At 31.0% G+C, this 22,500-nt stretch overlaps 1 protein-coding gene across 12 annotated transcripts; it reads left to right on the forward strand.

The window, feature by feature from the left end:
• The first annotated feature begins 7,119 nt into the window (after positions 1–7,119).
• LOC149890034 (uncharacterized) lies at positions 7,120–12,057 on the forward strand. Of its 12 annotated transcripts, XR_016452075.1 has the most exons (6): positions 8,957–9,087; positions 9,319–9,414; positions 9,550–9,641; positions 9,958–10,035; positions 10,601–10,744; positions 10,932–11,068. XR_016452075.1 is itself a non-coding variant. In XM_090086095.1 (5 exons), the coding sequence occupies exons 2-5, from the start codon at positions 9,394–9,396 to the stop codon at positions 10,708–10,710; spliced, it is 276 nt and encodes a 91-aa protein (XP_089942221.1). In that variant the 5' UTR covers positions 7,140–7,424; positions 9,319–9,393; the 3' UTR covers positions 10,711–12,057. The 12 variants fall into 12 exon arrangements, 8 of the variants coding, with proteins under 8 accessions (XP_089942219.1, XP_089942221.1, XP_089942215.1 ...); XM_090086095.1 differs by lacking the exon at positions 8,957–9,087 and adding an exon at positions 7,140–7,424 and having other exon boundaries at positions 9,550–9,616; positions 10,601–12,057; XM_090086094.1 differs by having other exon boundaries at positions 9,319–9,616; positions 10,932–12,057.
• The last annotated feature ends 10,443 nt before the right edge of the window (positions 12,058–22,500 follow it).

A 22,500-nucleotide genomic window follows, 5' to 3' on the forward strand; every position in this document is an offset into this window, starting at 1 on the left:
AGGACAAATATGATCACAGAGCACAACATTGCTTTATTGAAGCACATTTAAACAAATGTTACAGTGTTACATGTTGTAATTATTATTGTCCTTCTGTGTTGAGACTGTTAAAGTGACAAAAACCGTCTAGTTAGTCCATTGCCAGGGTATTCTTCGCTCGATCAGGAAATCGCTGGCGGTACTTCTTTACAATTAAGAGAAGGCACTGTTTCTGCTCCTCATCGTTTGTGTGCAGCTTGTTGTATTCGTCCATTAAGGCAACTCCACGTTCTGCTATGTCATTCACAACTCTCATACTACTGACAGTGTTCTTCGCCAATTGATATTCAGCATCTGCAGACCAGAGCTTCACATCTTTGTTGAGGAAATTTGACGGTAGACCAGTGATGGTGAAGAATCTACGACTGCTCTCGGTGACAAAGTCTTCCAAGTTCTTGGAGCTCACCAGCGTAGGATCAACAGTTATCCTCTTCAAAGGATATTCTGCACCCGGTGCTTGCAGGGCTCTGACCATCAGACGTTTAGTGTCATCGGAGACTTCGTCATCAAAGAAAGCCAATGCAATCAGTTCTTCTGACAAGTACCACAAATGTCCTAAAATTTTCTTCATTGCGATCTGAGAGACTGCTTGATTCTGTGCCTTGTATTTGTCGATCTCCTTGATAAGCTCGAGATCAACACGAGGCAAAGATGGCGCTGACGGCGCTCTAAACCAGGCCTTGACATACAGAGTCACTGTGAAAAGACACACGTCTGCTATTCCCTTCTCTTCTTTCTTTGTCATCTTGAACTGGCTTCTCAGCATCCATATTTTCAATGAATAAATAGCCTTGGCCACCCATCTGGCTCGATGCAGTCCTGCCGGAGCTTTGAATGAGCATCCTTGAGATGGAACGCCTCCCAGAAACATTATTGTCAGCTCTAGCAGTTCGCGATAATCATCACGAGGCTGAAACTGTTGCAGTTGGTTTTCAGCAAATGCAATAATTTCATTTGCAACACTGGAAACGGCACTGTGCACGATGTCATTCGAACTAGATGCCTGAAAGTTTGACCGGTCAATGATTTCCCAACTGCTTTGAAACCTTTTAAAAATCATAATGTCTGGACCCTTTGAAGGGCCAAGAGAAAGAGAAACCGTTGCCTCTAAGACTATTTCTAAAATGTGATGACGGCAAGCAAGCCAGAGCAAATCTTTGTCAAACTTCTGCTCCAGTAGGATGCAAGCACCATTTCTTGGACCACTATTGACGGAAGTAGTGTCGAAGCACACGCACTTGACTTTATCAGCTATGCCCCACGCTACAGTTACATCATAAACAGCTGTTGCTGCAGCTTCTCCAGTTCCAGATGGCAGCTTCGGTACACAAAGAAGTTGGTCAACTCCTAGTCCAGACACGAGGATTGGGAGCCGGTACACAATTTTTTTGCTACTGATATCTTCCAGCAATTTCCCATCCCAGTGTATTGTTAGTGGAACTGTTGGCTTGAATTCTGCTTTCAAGTTCTCTGCCATTCTCTGCCTACATTTCATCCTTTCTCTTCGAATGAACGATCGATTGATATTAAACTCTGCTGGGTCATGACCGAGGTGCTGCAGTGCTGGAGTCAGGACTAGTGCAGCATTTCTATCACTGACCTTTGCCATATCCAGACATACTGCTAACTTGTCATTCAGTATTTTGTGTGTGCCACGTTTACGTTTAGTTCTCTTTGAAGTTGTGCTTGATGATGGCTCACCAAATGCTTCATTATCATTACCATACTCCTGTTCGCTTTCGGAATTCTGAAGAATAGCTTTCTCCTCTCTGGCCACTCTGTCCTGTTCTTCTCTCTCTTTTCTTCTCTTGAAGTTTTCTTCTCTACTGTGAACATCTTTTTCTCTTTTGGCCATGGCTTTGTCAACACTTCCCATCTTACCACGTCGTCCCGCCTCACGCTGAGCTAACAGGAACTCCCTGTCCTCCTGCATGCTAATCATCTTCATGGCGTCCGCATGAGCAATGTCAAAAAGACTCTCTAAGCCATCCTTCCATTCTTCTTCCTTCTTCAGTAGACTTTCAGAGCGCTTTGCTTTATTTTCCTTATTTTTCTTCAGTTTGTCATATTCATGGAACAGACATTCAACTTTTTCAACAACGTGTTTCTTCAACCGTGTCGGGATGCGGGCTTTAGCCCACACTTCAAGAACGTCATTAGTTGTTGAATGTGATGCTTCACGAACGGTCTGTTTGGTGGCCCCTTTGTAATAGAAGAAAAGTGCCATGACTTCCTTCTTTGACGGTAACTTTGTAGAGCTGAGAATTTCAGACATTTGGCCTATCAGCCACAACTCAGTTTCTCGTCTTGTAGTTGGTTTCGAAGTCCTACAGCAAGCATGGACCATCTCCCTTAAAATAATAAATTTTATTTGTTACCATCCAATTTAATTATTCAAATTATATGTAATTTCTAACAAAAACTTATAGAGCTCAGAAAACTAACTGACAAAATTTATGTTATGCAATATAAATAAACAACAATGACATATGAAAACTCTGACAAGGTCTAAAACCAATAAATAAAATACACAATTATGTGCATAAATGAAAAGTCAAGTCGATACTATGGCACTCAGGCAATTGATATTAATTAACAATTTAAAATGGATTTAGCACAGCGGATCGGTCATTCGGTCTGTTTTATAATAATTCATTGTTAAATCAATATAATTTGGCAAATTAATATTTAAGCAAAAATAAACAAAGAAAACACTCACTTTTGATCCAGTATATCCACTAGGTCAGTTGTTACGGAAGTTTCCCTGACAGAGTCAGTAGTCACTAATTCAGATTCATCAAATATTATTGTTATATTGAGTGTCTGTCAGTGTCTGATTACAAATGGCTGACAGCTGGTGAAATGCATTCTGGATAATTTAACAATAAATAAGTAACATCATATTGATAAATTATGCAGGCGGTATAGTGTGCCGTGAAAGAGTTCACCAACACAACAACTAGTGACATGCAGCCACGGAACCCCACATGATACTTAACTATTATATATGGGGTAGGGACCTCTAAATGATTTCAGATTTAGCTGATTTTTTGTGTGAATTTTTTATGCATGCATATAAACAAAATTCAAGGGTGCCCTGTACAAAAATCAAGCTTTGAAAATTAAGGACCACCCTAACATACATACATACATACATACATACATACATACATACATACATACATACATACATACATACATACATACATACATACATACATACATACATACATACATACATACATACATACATACATACATACATACATACATACATACATACATACATACATACATACATACATACATACATACATACATACATACATACATACATACATACATACATACATACATACATACATACATACATACATACATACATACATACATACATACATACATACATACATACATACATACATACATACATACATACATACATACATACATACATACATACATACATTACATACATACATACGTACATACATACTTACATACGTACATACGTACATACATACTTACATACGTACATACGTACATACGTACATACATGCATATGTACACACGCACATAAAATTTTTCTAATAATTCATAAAAGCATATACTGAAATATTAAGGCAACCAATTATCTCTGCGTTGCAATATGGAAAGCATAAGTTAAGCATATTTGTTAACATTAATCTTATTATATAAAAATGTATTGTGCCCAATGAAAGCATTCAACAAATTTGACAGCTTTCACCTGTTGACCCAGCTAGCACACATACATTTGGCCAACGTTGGCACAACGTCGGAAGCGTTGGTTTATTTTATCTCTCAAGTGATAACGTCGAACCCAAGTCGGGGCAACGCACAATGGAAAATTGTAGAGCAACAGCATATCATAAATGTTTTTTACTAATGTCGCTACTGTCATTATATTTCAATTTTATTTAATAGTTTAATAGTCAATCATTACCATTATGCAGGAATTTCACATAATTATATGTAAAAAAAAAAGTTTTGAACCCCTAATGTTTATTACTTTTGCGGATGTTCAATTCAAACCTGTTCGCTTCATCACTTTAAAAGTTAATTTTCTTTAAAACTTTCTAGGAATAAATGTAAAGTATTATACATTTTTGAAAAGCTCATCTTATGGAGATTTTAAGAAAATTATACATTTTTACTTACATGGTTCAGTTTAGGAGTAGTTATTTGAACAATAAAATAAATGAAATTAAATATATATTCTTCAAGTTCTCTGAGACTTTTGGTAGTTACCCACGCTTCCCCACGTTTTACATTTAATATAGTATTGTAGCCTAGGTGTTTATTAAAAACATGTATAAAAATGAGTTGCAGAAACGTGCGGTTTCCGAAATTATCGGGAAAAAAGTGATAAAAGTAAAAAAAACAGAAAACCGCTTTTTATCGTGGTTTCAAATTTTGTTCATTTATAACAATAGCTTGGTATATGTTTTTTAATTTATTACCAATTTTTTACTGATACCATGGCATTCTTGTATTTTTGCACTCATTTTGTGGTGAATGTACACTGCCAATATATAAAGAGTTGAAACATTTATATCAGTACAATAAACTCACAGTGGAAATTAAACCGACACGTTTGACTATTGAATATTATGTACATTACTTTTGTGACTTGTTAAAATAACAACTTTTAAGTGTTCGAAACGTAAATTATTGCTTTCCGATATTTTAAAAGAAAATTATCAACTATCTGAGGACAACTTTTGTTTCATTAGTTATATTCGAAGGCACATTATTCTGTCGTTTAATAAACGATGGATACAAGCGTCACGAAAAATGGATGTTTTTTTATCTAAGAACAGTGATTGGTAGGATTCTGAATATTGTGTACCTTTACCTAACTCAGAAGAGGCAATTACCGAATCCACGCCATCTACTTCTTTTGAAAAACGCGGAAGACCGTGCATGTCTTCCGCTTTTTTCAAATGGAGATTCGTCAGAATCCAGCAAAAAAAGAAAAAATATCATGTTACTTAAGGAATATGGATTCGAGCACATCTTTAATACACATCTTCAGGCGTTGCGTTTAATAGGAGAAGAAGCAGAAGCAAAACTTGTGAAATCATTAAAGATTGCTGTTATAAACAAAAAAAACTTAATATCGAGTTTTATGGAAAACGCAAGCCAAAAAAGTATGCTAACGGCTGAAGAAGCACTCAGCGTGTTTATTGATTTAGATTTAACAAAAGCACAATATTTGTACATGAGGAAGGTGACAAATGAACGAAACTGTTCCATATTCCCAACATATTGTAAAATTTAAGGAATTAAACAGACCTGCTATCCACCATCTTCTGCAATAGAAATTACTACTGTATCTAGAATTTTGACAATAGATTCCGTGTACAGTATTGAATTCAAGCATTTACTTTTATATAGTAAATGGGGCTGTGATGGTTCCTCTGGCCAAAGCCAATACAAGCAGATACTTTCAGAGGAGTCTGAACTTATTTCTGAAGCAAATTTGTTTACTAGTTCATTGGTGCCTATCAAACTAATTGATAAAGTAACTGGCGCAGTTGTTTGGCGAAATCCGGCATCTTCATCTGTTCGTATTTGTCGACCTATATGCATAGAATTTTGCAAAGAGACTCCCGAGAAACTAAAGCCATTATAAATGAAATAAAGAGCAAAATAAACTCTTTGCGACCGTCTTTAATTAATAAAAATGGTAAAAGTGTACAAGTAAAACATGAACTTTTTCTTACAATAATAGATGGAAAAGTGGCTCAGGCATTAACGGATACACCTTCTCGGTCTACATGTACAATATGTGGAGCTACTCCATGGCAAATGAACGATTTGACTAAAGTGGCTTCTAGGCCTGAAAATGAAAATTTGTATCAATACGGATTATCGACATTACATGCCTTTATTCGTTGTATGGAAATGATATTACATATTTCTTATAACCTTTCTTTCCAAACATGGGCAGCCACAAGTGATGAAAAGAAACGGCTAAAGCAAGAGAAGAAGATCTTGGTGCAGAAACGTTTTCGTGAGGAGCTAGGGTTGATCATTGACAAACCAAGACAAGTAAGTGGTAATACCAATGATGGTAATATTGCTAGAAGATTTTTTCCAAAGCAAACTGCTATGCTGAAATCACTGGAGTGGATAAAAATTTGATTGAGCGATTTTACATAATTCTGCTAGCTCTCTCCTCAGGTGTTATGATAAATGGTGAAAGCTTTGGTAGTTATGCTGTAGAAACTGCCAGAATCTATGTGACCAATTATGGATGGTACTATATGCCATCTTCAGTACACAAAATCTTACTTCACGGAGAAAATATCATAAAGCATTTTGCAGTACTTCCTATCGGTCAACCTTAAGAAGATGCGCAAGAGTCCCTTAATAAGGATTATAAAAAATTTCGCCTTCATCATGCCAGAAAATGTTCTCGATCAGTTACAAATGAGGATGTGTTTTATACTCTTCTGTACACTTCCGATCCGTACATCACCAGCATTAGAAATAAAAATGTGCAAGAACTTGATGAAGATACTCTGCAGCTTTTAAAAGTCAACGAATTGTTTTCAGGAACTGAAAGTCCTTATGTAGTTATGATATAGTACCATTAATATACCTATACATTATTTCATTAAAACAACTATTTAAAAATTGTTATTAAGAAACTGTTTTAAATATTTCTATAATTAGTAGGTAAGCATTTTATTTTTTTTTCGTCGTTTCTAATACTCCTAAGGATTTTCATACATTTGTTAAGTATTATGTTAAAGTGGAAATTAAAAAAATAGCAATTTTGAAGTTTTTGATTTTTATTTATTTTCTTTTAATTTTGTATTACAAAAAATTCTTATAAAAAGTATTTCATTAAAAGCGTCACATACTACTTTACATTTGTGCAAAATTTCAAATCTCTATTTTTAGAAACAAAAAAGTTATCGATTTTTGGTCCGAAACACACCTTTATTTTCCACTTGAAACGTCGGAATACGACTGAATTTTTTTCTTTTTTGAATTTATTCAGTGTGTTACAGGTTTTAGTGTTAAGTTTTCGGCCACTCTTAAAATAATCCCGTTTTTAGTTAGCTGTGGGTTATGCAACGAAGTTGTAAAGAAATTATTTTAAAACAAACAGATTGAATCACGAAAAGAATTGGTATTTATAGAACTTGGAAATGTTGAATCACGAGAAAAAGTGGTATTAAAAGAATCAATAAAGATTGAATTGCGAGAAAAAGTAGTCGTTAAAGAACTCAGAAAGGTTGAACCACGAGAAGAAGTGATATTAAAAGAATCAAAAAAGATTGAATTACGCGAAGAAGTGGTTGTAAAAAGAAATCCCCTTTGTTAGAATCCAGTTTGTTAGAGAGATACAGGTACTTTATTTCCATTTTTGTGTTTGTTTAACTTTAAAGCTACATAATTTGTAAATAAACTTGACTATATTGCATTAAAGATAGTAGAATATTTTAATTTTTTATCAAGAACTTGAGTACCCCGTTTATTATCAGGCAAGTTTGTGCTGCTTTGCCAAGTTCTCCTCAGAGCAGCACTGATTGCAGGAGAATCTACAAAGCTGTGCTAAAAAGTTTCTATTAGGCTTCCATATCATTCATTAAGACTATATTTAATGCTCTTATACTTTTATTTTATTCAAAAGATATATGTTTCTTAATTATAGTTGATATGAATTGACGAATCAATATTTGGAATAATCAACATTGATAGTAAATTTCTTAATGTTCTTAAAGAACTTTAAGTAATTTACTGTTTATATATATTTATGAGGCGCTACTGCAGTTTCTCCCCCCCCCCCCCCCCTTTTTTTATTTTTGATTATGATAGAGAATTTTATGCTGATTCAGAAAAATATAAAAACATGGACCTGAAAATCAACGGAAAGTGCTCTATTTCGAAGTCAAAGTTGAAAAAAATCCCACTAAAAACCCTAATATTCGCCATTTTTTTTCAAAACGCTTTCATTTTTGACGAAAGTTAATTACCGTTACATTGCGCAATAAAAAAAACCTGGTTTCCATCAGCCTTCGCATTACTATTTTAAAGTGTTATAAGGAAAGTGTAATAAACGAAATGAAATTAATGGAAGATTTCAAATAAAAGTTGAACGTAGAATATGGGAATGTAAAAAAATTGATGAATAATTATTATTGTATTGTACGCTGGTTTTTTTTATTAAAAAAAACGGTTTAAAGGTGACATTTTCTAAATTTTACACGTGATAAAAACAACTATGAATTAAGTTTCAAAAGTTCTTCTTTTAGGAAACTAAAATTTTTAATTCTTTTTTAAAATTCATTACAAAAGTACATTACTTGCAATATAGTTTATTCTCTAATAAATCAAAAAACGGCTATTTTCATTGCCACAAAAAATTGCGCGAGATAAACATACTTTAACGACTTTTTTTAATGTAAAAACCATGCTATAAATTTATTGCTTTGTCAGCTAAAAAATCATTAACTTAATATTCTCAAAATGGCGAATATTAGGGTTTTTAGTGGGATTTTTTTCAACTTTGACTTCGAAATAGAGCACTTTCCGTTGATTTTCAGGTCCATGTTTTTATACTTTTCTGAATCAGCATAAAATTCTCTATCATAATCAAAAATAAAAAAAGGGGGGGGGGGGAGAAACTGCAGTAGCGCCTATTTATGATAGGATGTAAAATTTGTAAAAGATGTAAAATGTAATAATAGTAATAGAATGTAATAATAGTTATAATAATAAATTTATTTGCTGTACACATATAATGTGGTGAGTCTAACATCTGTAGATGTTAAACTTTGACAGCCTTTGGAAAAGTGTTTATTTTATTTTTTAATTTTCATTTTTTCATTATTTTTTTATATTTTTATTTTCTTTTGTTTGTTTTCGAAACAATCAAACTTGTTTTTGAAGAAATTCACATTATCAGGGTTGATTGTCTCTCCTGTTTAATTGTTCCAATTGTTAACTGTTCTGTTTGTGAAGAAGTTAAATCTTGTGGTAGAATGTGTGAACTGCTTTTGCATTTTCTGAGTATGACCTCTTGTTATTGCATATTTATTTTAGGAGGATGATTCCATTTAACTTTATCCATTTTTTTTTTTTTTTACATATTTTATAAAATTGAATCAAATCACCTCTTGCTCTTCTTATTTTTAAAGTAGTCAAGTTAAATTTTTTTAAAATTTTGTTTTTTTGTATTAATAATGATTAATAATATTAGGCTACTAATATTATATGTTATAATTTAACTGATACTATTAGTTTAGATGGCTGCTTCATATGCAACAAACAGAAGAAGAATGAGAGAGCAAGTTGATAAAGATAGAGAAGAAATTTATGGTGAAAGTTTTCAGAAAAGTAATGTGTCTACCTGCAGTATTTCTAATGATTGTGAAAATGTTTGTTATGATGACAATGCATATGAGATTGATATTGACAATGATGAAGATAATTTTCCTTTTCAAATTCTTAATAATCAATGATGATGATCAGGATGAACGCTATTTCGCATCAGGCTCAGAAAATGAAAGTGATCTGGATAGCAATCCTGATGAAAAAGGTATCATCACATCTTTAGCTAAGTGGTGTGTTAATTTTAAAATTTCTTTGTGTCATTCTTATTCATTATTATGTGTCATTATTTACTAAATGAAACTTTTATTTTAATTTTTTTTTTCAGTTATGTCTAGTGAAGCGTTTGTTTTGTAATTCATCATTTGTTACCATATCCCTCTTTAACAGCTGTTAAAGAGAGATATCGTAATGTATTTTATATGCATTTGCAGCATTTTAATAGTGATTGGAATTCATATATTACTTGTATAAGAGAATTTTGATGCATATTACTTCTAGTTTTTGCAGTAAAATATTGATACTAATTTTCAAAAATTTTCTGTTTAGATGTGGCATTAAAAAATGAAAGCGAAATATCAACCAATGTACTAATTAAAATAATATTTTGTCGCCATGTTTATGCAGGTAATACATAAAAAAAAAATTTATGTTTTTATTTATGGACATTTTATTTGTATATAAAGATTTTATTTTACCTATATATTTGTTATTAACTATTTTATTATTTAAATATAGATTTTGTATTTAATGTGTGTGTGTGTGTGTGTGTGTGTGTGTGTGTGTGTGTGTGTGTGTGTGTGTGTGTGTGTGTGTGTGTGTGTGTGTACAGTGGCATAGGATTGTCAAGAAAGTTGTGGGGGGGGCTGAAACAAAAATTAAGGGGGGAGAATCAAAATTTGAATGAAAAAAAAAGGATATTTTGATAATTTGAAGAGGTTACACCCCCCTCTATTCCTACAAAAACTAAGCAATAGTAAATTATCAGAAATCACTTATCAATTTCTATTATTTTTATACATTGTTTTGTCAATAAAGACTTTTTAAAAATCTGATTGGCGATTAGTCCTCCCCTCCCCCTCCAGATTTCTGAATTGTCTTTGACAAAACTTTGTGTAAAAAAATTGAAACTGATAAGTGTTTGCTAATAATATATAAAAACACAAACATATATGAATACCTATAATTTTAGCAGTAGTTATGGCAATGCTTAAAGCTCATCAAGCGAATGATGCAAATTCAAAGATTTCTATCAAATTGTATAACGAGGAACATTCGAACGTTGTTGTTAGTCTCAAGTGAAGTAAAGATGCAAGATTCATAAAGATGCTTAGCAGTTGAGAAGAACATTATTTTGTTTGAACATGTGTACAAATATTTTAACATAATTACTAGGGTCAATCAAAAAGTTCATATAATCAATTTTTTTTTATAACAAAGAATAAGCATAGAACAATTAAATTAAGAGTGGATCATAAGTAGGCACCATGCTTCAAAATAATCTCATTTAAATTTGTTTTCAGTTTTTCCAGTTGCCGTTGCATATGATCATGTGAATGTGACCTTAAGTTTGTCTCCATGGCTTCTTGAACCTCTTCCTTTGTCTGAAAATTCAAATCCTTGCGATAAAATTCAAATGAAGAGAAAACATATCTGTCCAACAAGTTAAAGTCGGGGCTATATGGAGGTTGAATGACACGGGTGACTTTTTTCTCAGCAAGAAAGTCTCTGACTGCAGCAGACACATGTGGCCTGGCATTATCGTGCTGAAGGAGCATTGTGTTCCATGTTACTCTTTTCATGCCTTTGTTGACAAAATTAAAATGCATATTTGATAGGAAAAGCATGTACACTTCTGAATTGACCGATTGTCCATTTGGAAGTACCTCAACATAGGCCTTGCCATCAAATGAGATTGCCATACTTTTTGCATCAAATTGTGATCTCCTGATACGTTTCGGAGCTTCTTCACCCTTTGAAATCCAAGCGCGATTACTGCGTTTGCACCCGATCGATCTGTGGTAAATCCACTTCTCATCCATAACAATTAGACATCGTTCAACATTCAATTCATCTCAAAGGATGGTCAAAAATTTATGCGCAAATTCAACCCGATTTTGTTGATTTGCTTGGGTGAGGCCATATGGAATCCATTGTGAACAAATTGATCTTTTCATCAATTTTTCTGTGATTATTGAATAAACTGAACCAAAAGAAATGTTTACGACATCACAAATTTGCTCTAATGTTAAAAATTTGTCTTCATCAAGCAGTTGTTGAATGATCTTAATATTGTCTATAGTTGTTGAGGTACTGGGTCTACCTGACCTCAATTCATCTGAAAACTGACTATAATCACTTATGTTTGATGTAGAATACTTTTGATAGTACTTGTATACTGTTTGAATGGAAAATGCATCCTCACCCCAGGCAGTAGTTATGAACTTGTGAGCATCAGATGGAGACTTCTGATTACGACGACAAGTCTCAATTAACAATCTAATACCAACTTTGTCAATTTGCATTATAGCTTTAATTATTTAAATGATGTAAATTTAAAAATATCTATTTTATTAAGCATATATGTACATAAGTTAATGTTAAGAATATCTATAAAAAATTTTATTGGCAAGAATATTAAAACACGAATTATACGAACTTTTCGATTATACTAATATAATGTTTATTACAACATTGATTTTCTCTAAGTAATTGTTTAATTTAAGTTGGTTCACTAATCAATGTTTTATTTTCGTTCGTCAGCGTCAAATTTTATTCAAACTTATTTGGACATTACATTTTATTCATTATTACAAAGAAAAAGTTGCGCTTTATTTAAAGAAATGGTTACCCTTTAGTTGAAAAAAGTTACACTTCAGTCAAATATTTAATTTTGATTTGATTGCAAAAACTTTGTTTTTGATTGAAAAGATAAGCACACCTTTTGCATCAAAATCAGTTAGCCCAACTAGTTAGCCCAACGGTTAGTTGCGACTTCGCGCCGACTATAAAATCCACGTTGGCTCGATGTCGGTTGCTGACCATCGGCCAACAAACTTTTCGACGTTAATATAACGTTGTGCCAACTATGTGCTATCTGGGGCTTATCTCAAAGTTTCCAAACAAGTCTAGTAACTGTGTTAAAGATTAAGGACATTAATTTTGAAAATACAATCTTTACCTGATAACGTATCCAGATTAAACCATTAAATCAACTAAAGTCAAGTACGCTAACATTTTCAATAAGTTTGTTGATTCTTTTTTACGGTGCACAAACTCGTGCTGCAGTTATTTTAAAGATCAACTTATTACAAGTAATCTACGAAGCAATGTTACTTGCACTACACTCTTATTAACTATTTTCAATAATAATTTTATGATAATTCTAAACCAAAATACTGTCTTTCTTGAGGAGTTTTCAGTATAGGCGTTGTATAATACCATTTTTAGGAATTGTTATTTCTGAGAAAAAATTGAGACGATCGAGTTTTGTTAAAGTAAGTTGAGTGTTTTGTTGCAACATTAAAAACTAATTTTATATAGTTATACAACTTGTAATTAACTTTTTTTAAATCAATCATTTTTTTGTAAGCATTCAAATGAACGGAAATACAATAATAGCTAAAATTTTGAAATATATAGAAAAAAATCACTAATCATACTTAAAAGATGCAGACACCCGTGCGTTAAAAGCGCTTTTGAAGAAGATTTTGTCATAAAAGCAGTTTATTTGACACCCATAACCTTTTAAAATTATTTTGTACTCTAGCAAATTCGAAAACCCTTGTACAGACATCTTGTTTATTTCCTTAAGTTATTGCTGCATTTCTCAAAGGTATTTTGTTTTACTTATGATTTTTTGATATTAAAAATGGATTCTTTCTCGAATTCCGTAACTTAAGAAATCATCTTTTTCAAGTTTTCTAACTAATTGCATAATTTTCAAACTAGAATGAAAATCAAATGTCCCTTAAAACTTTTTTTCTTTTATACAAATAGAGAGTTTGCTGCTCTCTATTTATCTATCTAGCATTTCTCTACTTTGCTTTTCTTGTAGAGAAATGTCCGATTGATAAATAGATAACTTTACCTTGCTGCTCACAAAACAAAAGCCATTATTGCTTAATAAGTTAAAAAAATAAAAGGCAACAATTGAATACTTTGCGAGTTTATGCTATAAAATTATAGAAATTCACGCGTTTTTTTAATTAAAAAATAAATAAACTTTATAATCATTGTCAAAACTTTTTAAATATGAACATGTTTTTAATATATATATATATATATATATATATATATATATATATATATATATATATATATATATATATATATATATATATATATATATATATATATATATATATATATATATATATATATATATATATATATATATATACATATATATATATATACACACACACACATTTTAATTTCTGCATGACTCACATGCAAGCAATCAAGTTCAAAATTGATGCAGATTTCTTTCTGTTTATGAACAGTTACTTCTTTTGTGCCTTTGATTGCTTTAAAGAATCAACAATGTGTATGAAATTTTTTTTGTTTTATTCATTTCTATTATGTAAATGTATTTTGGCTTTATATCTGCTTAAACAAATATTTTGAAAGTAAAAACCAGTTCTAGAAAACCAAAGTCCAAGGGCTTGAAAGCCTGCAAAGTTCACTTTTTCTTTATATTAATTTCAGCTCCTTTTGATCTTTGATTTTTGTTCAATAATTTTGATCAATAACTTTGTGAGATGATTCATTAGAATAAAATAATTTCATGACAGACTTTTTTATTGAACTTTTCCGAAATAAAGTTTATAATTATAATTAAAATTATAAAAAAAAATTATAATTTTCTTCAGCTATTGTGTGAGGGCGGCGTATTTGATAATTAAATAATTTAAAGTAAGAAGTATGTTGCAAGGTTTAGGATTTATGGAATGTTTATTTCAAGGGTTATGTGAAAGGAGTATTTGGAATGTTAGGATCGAGGTTGAGGGTCTGGGGATAACTTGCTTAGGAGAGGGCAATATTTGGGAATAGTTTGATTAGTAGGGAGTAAGGTTTAAACGTTAAAGGGTTAAGCTGTCCTCAATATACTTTTTTATGCTATATATCTTAATAAACATTCTATTAGTGTTTAATAGTTAGTACTCTGTTTTCAACTTTTTCTTCTTTCCGTTTTTATCGTTTATGAGTTTTCGTGTTTACGTCTTTTAACAATGACAAAACTCGGATAAGTTTTGAATTTCTCATCGTAGAAGTTTGGGTTTTGGGTTTTTGGAACCAAGAAAATCAAGGTTGATTAAGTTAAAGTTGCATATTACGCTTATCAATAAGAAGTAAACGGATACCTATCTTAATTTTCTGTTCTTTTAAAAACGTCTATGAACTTTAGACACATAATTAAAAATTGGTCGATATATAAACAAAAGTTAATGAGTTCATTCTTACCGAGTAATTTGCCCAAATTGTATAGCAAATCTTTAGATTTTGTCATTACTCTATTCAAAACATTGAAATAAATTATTCAATTAAAAGAAAGTGTAGTCAAAATGTTGATCATATTTACAATCCATGAAACTTTCGACTTGTTAAAAAAGTAACAATATTTTCGGGATCAGCAGAGAAAAATACTTAAGTTGAGACTAAGTTGATTTAACTTGGTAGTCAAAAAATTCAAACAACAGTTTAAAATTTATTTACTTCCGAGCCATGAAGTTTTCGATCTGTAAAAAAAGTTTCCATTTTTTCGATCTTAAAACGAAAAGATCCCTTTTGCTAACTATTCCTCGTGCTCTTCAGCTTTTCTTAAGATAAGTTACTTGTTTAACAAAAACATTAAATATTATAATTCGCTTTTTTTTATTAAAAATGCATTTTAATTGCAAAGGTTAAGATATGAACAAACTTTTGTGAGGACTATTTTTGTATTTACTTTACTTTTATAACTAACTTTTTAGTATTTAACTTAGTGGGGAGTCATGAAGTAAGAAAGATAGTAAAAGAAATGTGAAGTAAGGAAGGTTCTGTTGCAAAAACAACCATTAAAATAGTGTCGGAAGGTAACAGACCAAGGAGAAGAACAAAGAGAAGATGGATAGACAGGCTCACTGATCATATGAAAATTGTTGGAGTCACTTTGAGATGTCCTAGACCGAACAAAATGGAAGATGGTTTGTAAAACATGTGAACCTCACATCGGGTGGGGCATGACCGCAAATAAAAAGAAGAAGGCAGCCATGCAACTTGTATACTTGTATGTTTTACAAAATGATAAAATTTAGGTAAAGAACCAATGGAAACCATTTATGGCAAGCCATTAGGCCTTCATTTTGACTAGAAAGAAGAAATTTTAATAATATGTGACTGCCACTTTGAATTGATATATCCAAATTTAGCTATTTTAAATCTCTTTACCCTTCTTCCTGCGTCCAAGGGAATAAAAACGTCTCGTTTAAGTTTCTTAATTACTTGACTGCTACAAGCAATGGAAAAGTATATTTTACTGTTTAAAGTTGGTTACAGAACCGTAGATTTTGTTCTTATATGCTGCTCGAAGGTGGTGGAAATAGGTGTATTTTATCTTCTGAGTTAAAAACTGGTGCATCAGAACTGATATTAAACGGGTTATTTTTTCTTAATAGCATTACGTTGTCACCAGATAAAGATTTTTAGCTAATATATGAAACAGCCGCTACCAGGACTCGCAGGTATGGTTGTAGTATTAAAGCTGCTGTTGTTGCTAAAGTTGATGTTCTCAGATTTTTTGAGGTTTTGCATAACTTTTCATATATTAAAAACATGTAAACAATTTCAAGAGAGTATTTCATACGTTGCAATTTCAAGAGAGTATTTCATACATAGAAACTTCCGTTTATATGGATCTCATGGTGTTTTTTACATAATTTTATTTGTTAACGAAATTGTGATCAATATACTTGATCATTTCTCATTTTAAAAAAAGAATTTTTGAAGTTCTTTTTTTGCTGGCATTTTTATTAGTATCGTTAAGTTTACTGAATTTATTGAAATATTAATGAAATTTATTTTTTGTTATTTGTATTTGTATTTTAATATTCGTCAGTTACGAAATTTACTTTCATTTTTTTCATCTAAATTTCGACAGTCCTGGGACCAATCCTATAAAGCTGAAAAATTCCTTATTTTACGCAAAATAATAGGATTTTTTTCACGTATAAAAAATTTTTTGTACAAAACTAAAATCATTTTTGATTTAGTAATCTGTATAATCATGATTTTGACAAGACAAATGTTCACTTGAAAATATTACAACAGCTTCCTCATATTAAAGATGATTGCTTAATATATTTTTGTATAACAATCAGGATAACTTGGGTTAAAAAGGAGAGCAGTTTGTTTGATGTTACCACGGGTGGTTTTGACGGCGCAGAGGTTTGCTAACTTATTGGCATTTTCCTGCTTTTCCAACTATCGCAACATCTTAATAAGGTTGATTTTGAATTTGACGAATTCGTCGGTTTTTTCTTGTGTGGTCTCATTTGACGAGGTTTTAATAACTTTATATAGCTCATTGACATTTATAAACGGTCCTTTGTATTTTAGAGCAAGTTCAACTAGGTGCCATAAACTTTCAATTAGATTGAGATTAGCTGATTGACTAGGCAACTTCATTACCTGAATTTGATTCGTTTCAAGCAACTATTTAATAAGTTCACACGTGTGTTTTGGGTCATCTTTTTTTTGGGTATAGAGCAGGAATATTATCAGCATAATATCCCTCTTATATGGACATGACTACAAAATAACGACCAATTGTTTAATGAACCTATCCATTGAAGAAGTGGCATTATTACCCGATAGTAATTCTACTTGCTTGATAAACCTATCCATGGAAGAAATGACATTAGTATCGGGAAAAGTAATGCAGTTTATTCTATGGATAGGTCCAACTCCACAAAATTCAGAAAAACAACACCAAACCATTGCACCTTTTCCAGTACCATGCTTGACCGGTCCTCATGTGCATTTAGTTACCATACGTTTATCAGTATCTTAAATTTAATTTTAAAATAAAAATTACTTTCTAGTCCTTTGTTTATTTAAAAAAAAATGCATTAGTTTTAACGTAAGAGTTATAGTATGTTTGTATTTATACGACGTAGATCCATGGAGAGGATGTGGCTGGCGAGGATTTCATTATGGGTCTTGTTTAAAAATATTTAATATTCGAACTTGTGAGAGATATATATATAATATGTTTTGTATCAAGTTGACCCTCTTGCATACTTCGAATCGATGAACATAAAAATCAATTAAAAGATTAAATTATGAGCATTTTATATAAATGAAATAAAACTTATTATGAAATAAAATTTAATAAAGAAAAGATTTCAAAATCAATTAAAAGATTAAATTATGAGCATTTTATATTAATGAAATCAAACTAATTATAAAATAAAATTTGTTAAAGAAAAGATTTCAAAATCAATTAAAAGATTAAATTACGAGCATTTTAAATTAATGAAATCAAACTAATTATGAAATAAAATTTGTTAAAAGAAAAGATTTCAAAATCAATTAAAAGATTAAATTACGAGCACTTTATATTAATGAAATCAAACTAATTATGAAATAAAATTTGTTAAAGAAAAGATTTCAAAATCAATTAAAAGATTAAATTACGAGCATTTTATATTAATGAAATCAAACTAATTATGAAATAAAAAAAAATTAACCAGAAATAAAGCAATTAGTGTCTTTAGAAAAACCAGACATTATTAAAAGCATGCTGTTAAATAAGGTTATTCCGAAAGAAGTAACATCAAAAAAAAATCTTTGTTCCTTTGAAGAGATTTTTTCTTGCATTGTTTTCGAAACGCAAGAAAAAATTCTCAATTAAAGTAGCAAAAAAATGTGAAGTGAAGTAAAATACTTATGACAGAGAAAAGCAGTAGCTTAAGAAATTAAAGCAGATCGTAGAAAGTGAGTTATTGAATTCATTTACTGTCAATAATTAACCTTTCAAAAAAGTTCTTGCTCTTAATCATTAACCTTATAAAAATTAATATACATTTAAAAATGTTATTAAAATAATAAAAACATACATACATTTCAAAACTTTTATCAAATATTTAGTATACAAATTATACAAATATAATTATATATATATATATATATATATATATATATATATATATATATATATATATATATATATATATAATATATATATATATATATATATATATATATATATATATATTTATATATATATATATATATATATATATATAAATATATATATATATATACATATATATATATATATATATATATATATATATATATATATATATATATATATATATATATATATATATATATATATATATATATATATTAGGGTGGGTCGAATTTTTTTATCTTTCCTGTACATGAACAAAAAGTTGTCTTGGCATCAGTACAGTATGAAAATAATATTTAAAGATTTTTTATGAAATGTTTAGGGGTCCCAACTTTTGATTAAAGTCTTACCTTATTTGATGTATTTTAACCATTTCCTTGGTACAATCTAAATACGTACCAACTATAAATCATTGACTAAAATGCATTGGCAAATGGTTTAGCACCTAACTACAAGTGCTAAAAAAGAAATGGAATAAATTTTATAACGTTATTTACATGTGACATCACCAACATTAGCAACAAACCATTAGCTGGATTTTTTAGAAACAAGCAAAATATCTAATGTAGTATTTTGTAATTTTATTTTCTTTTTTGCAATAACAAACCTAGAGTAAAATTCAAATAGACTAATATAAATTTATACTACAGTAGGCTATAGCTTAGACTGTAGAAAGATCACTTCATTTAACATGTAGGCCTATTTATGAGAGGGCTAAACATATTATGGTCTGTATAAATATTGGAATATTTGTTGACTAAATTCTTATGAAAAATTGTTTTAACAGCTTTTATTTATTGTAAACATAACTTGTTGTAGTTTTTTTTTATTATTTTAGACAAATTATATTAAATATGGACAGTATGTGTACACGAAGTGCAACTAAACATCCATTGTTTGGACAGTTAGTTGATCTTCCTGAAAATCAAATCCCATTGTATGAAGACGTTATTAAGGCGTTCTATTATAATCAGAAAACAGTATTAGAAATTAGCTTGCAAGAAAGATATTCAATTTTAGCAGACAGAGTGAAATGTGTTTATTCAAAAGCAAGTATTCCCACAATAGAAGTGAATAGCACAATCATTAGGATTAGAAGACTTATGGATAAAGTACATACACTTGAAAAATAATCAGATGCAAAAAGAACATCAGACACGTTCACTGAGAAGTCGAATTCTTTTAAGAAGTTATTTGACATTTGTACCTGCAAATGCTTTGATTCGGGCATTAGAGATAGGAACTTATGCACGTGCCCTCTGCCAAATAAAATTCCATTGATAGAGTGGGATTTCTGAGTTCACCAGAAAACTGTTAGAAATATGATAATTGGTGGAGTAGATAAAGAAACGACAGCAACACTGGAAAAGAGACAAAAACGCAAATTTATGAAATCAGTGTGTGATGAAGCACAGTCAAAAGAGGTTGAATATATAAAAAAATAGGAAGATATTGATGAGGATGAGCGTACCACGTCTGAAAGTAATTATACATCAGAGGAAGAGACAGTATAAGTGTAGAACAGAAACAAGTACAAGGAATTGTGTAAAGCAGTTGATCGATGAAAAATTAGCAACAGAAATACATGTCTTATTGTTAATGCTGTTTTAAAAGACCTCAGCATGTTGTCTTCAGCAACAATTTTTGATCCTTCAAAGCTACGTCGACAAAGGAATTTCTGGAGAGATACTCTGGTTGAAGAACATATGCAGAGCAATAAGGAATTGTGCTGTATAGGCTTTGATGGAAAACAAGACGTTACATTAGTTGAGAGTTTTGGTTGTAGAAGAAGTAAAAAAGAAGAACACTATAGTATTGTCTCGTATCCAGGAAACATATACATCGATCATGTAGTTCCTGAAAGTAGTAAAGCTGCTGATATAACAAAGGAATTAATGTCAGTTATTATAGAGACAAACTCCGTAGAAAGCATTCAAGGTGTTGTGTGTGATGGCACAAATAATAATACAGGTAAAAGCAACGGAATCATAAGAATATTGGAGGAGAACTTAGGTAGACCATTAGAGTGGTTGGTATGCCTTCTACACTGTAACGAGCTGCCATTTAGAAGGTTCTTGGCAGGCGTGGATTTTGCTCGAACTACAGGACCTTCCACATCGACAGGTACAATTAGCTCAGCTCTAGAATATGATCCGAATGAATTGCCTGTCGTTAATTATTTGCTGTCAAGAAGGATCTTAGAACAAACCAACTGTACTTTTTGAAAGCATGTCTAGCAGTACAGCGTGGACGTCAGGCTTCTACAGATATTGATTTCCTCAAAAAGAGTTTACCTGGAAATATAAGTCATGCTCGGTGGTTGACGAAAGCCAACAGGATTTTGCGTCTCTACATGTCTAGAGAGGTGGCATCTGAACCTCTCAGAAGAGTAACGAGCAAGAGAGAAGCAGACTAATAGTAACATACCGGTTCGCGTCTTTGATAAGAAGGATATAACATTAAATCTGGCTGCGACATCGTTCATTAACATGATTGACTGGGACCAGAGTAATGTTACGTCTCCTCCGATGCTATCACACCTTTCAAATGATCAACTTACTTACACACATCCAATACTACTGCCCGATGTTCCATGTCATTCACAGACAGTAGAGAAAACAATTAAAGACGTTAGCGCTGCGAGCTGTAAAGTTTATGGGAGAAAGTCCCGTCATGGCATGGTGTTACAGAGTAAGAAATCCAGATTAGAGATACCAAAAATATAAAGCAAGAAAGATTTTATTAACAGTTAGGTTAAACAACTTTGTATTGTTGTTGTTTAACATTGATTTGTTACAGTTTACATTCTTTTTAATTTGTAATACATTGCAATACATTACACTAACATTGGGTATTTATGTAGTCTTTCTAGTCAGAGTTGGGACCTGTAGACACTGTCCATAAAATAAAAAGTGAGGTTTTTTCAAACGAGTACATCAAAAAGCAACTTTTTAGACATGTACAGGATCTCCAACTTAATATTTTTTACATTTCGACTCACCTTATATATATATATATATATATATATATATATATATATATATATATATATATATATATATATATATATATATATATATATATATATATATATATATATATATATTTATATATATATACATGTATATGTATATATGTATAAAAAATATATTTTTATTTTTCAAAAATTGATTACAAGTGAATTCATTTTCATACTTAATGATTTATTTGCTTTATTTTCTTTGTTTTTCTTTCATTTTTTCCATTTTCTGAAAACCTTTTCCACTTTGCTTATCATATGCTTTTTCAATCTCATTGGTATGCTTGCTTTTACCCATACTAATTTTCATAATTTTCTCTACAGTTAAACTCAAATTCGTTTCAAAAGGTTTGCTTATCAACATTCGTACAATAGAAAAAAAGTAGCCACTTTTTTCGAAAGATAAGCAGTACTAAGCGAAGTAGAATCGTTTTTAGAAGGTTTACTGAAAACGATTGTTCCTGGAACAGCATTTTGTTCAAAAATGCTTTTGCATTGATCTTTTTTCATCATGCCATTGATTTTACTTAAATATCCTATTCCAGAGTTGGGGAAACAGCCCAAAAACATACGGAACCCTCTAAATGCTTCAATTTAAGCACCATGCACTCTGGTAACATCTCTTTGTCACTTTGACCGTTGATTTGTTACCCCAAAGTCCTTTATAGTCTTTTCACAGAAGTAAGGGTCCATTCTGTGTTTTTTTTTTAATTTACTTTTTTCTTTTTTTATGACCGAAAAAAGTTCTGGGTCTGTGAACCGTCAATTTTCTTTCGCCAGTTACGGCAGTAAACTACTCTTCTCATTATTGTACCTTTTGGCCTTCCTCATTGAAGAAAATTTTGATGACTTCCACATTTTTGGTATGGCTGAATTGCATGCTGAACAGAAA

This window comes from Hydra viridissima, unplaced genomic scaffold (genome assembly GCF_058129835.1).
Source record: "Hydra viridissima isolate aposymbiotic clone 2 unplaced genomic scaffold, HvirCarnegie_v1 scaffold_4, whole genome shotgun sequence".
NCBI lineage: Eukaryota > Metazoa > Cnidaria > Hydrozoa > Anthoathecata > Hydridae > Hydra > Hydra viridissima.

Excerpts from the sequence above, each read along its gene's own strand:
- LOC149890034 (XM_090086093.1), top strand. The coding sequence starts at position 9,394 with ATGGTGAAAGTTTTCAGAAAAGTAATGTGTCTACCTGCAGTATTTCTA. Across the intron at positions 9,617-9,957 it reads TAGCAATCCTGATGAAAAAG|ATGTGGCATTAAAAAATGAA; the intron begins GTATCATCACAT and ends TTTTCTGTTTAG. Across the intron at positions 10,036-10,600 it reads TTGTCGCCATGTTTATGCAG|CAGTAGTTATGGCAATGCTT; the intron begins GTAATACATAAA and ends CTATAATTTTAG.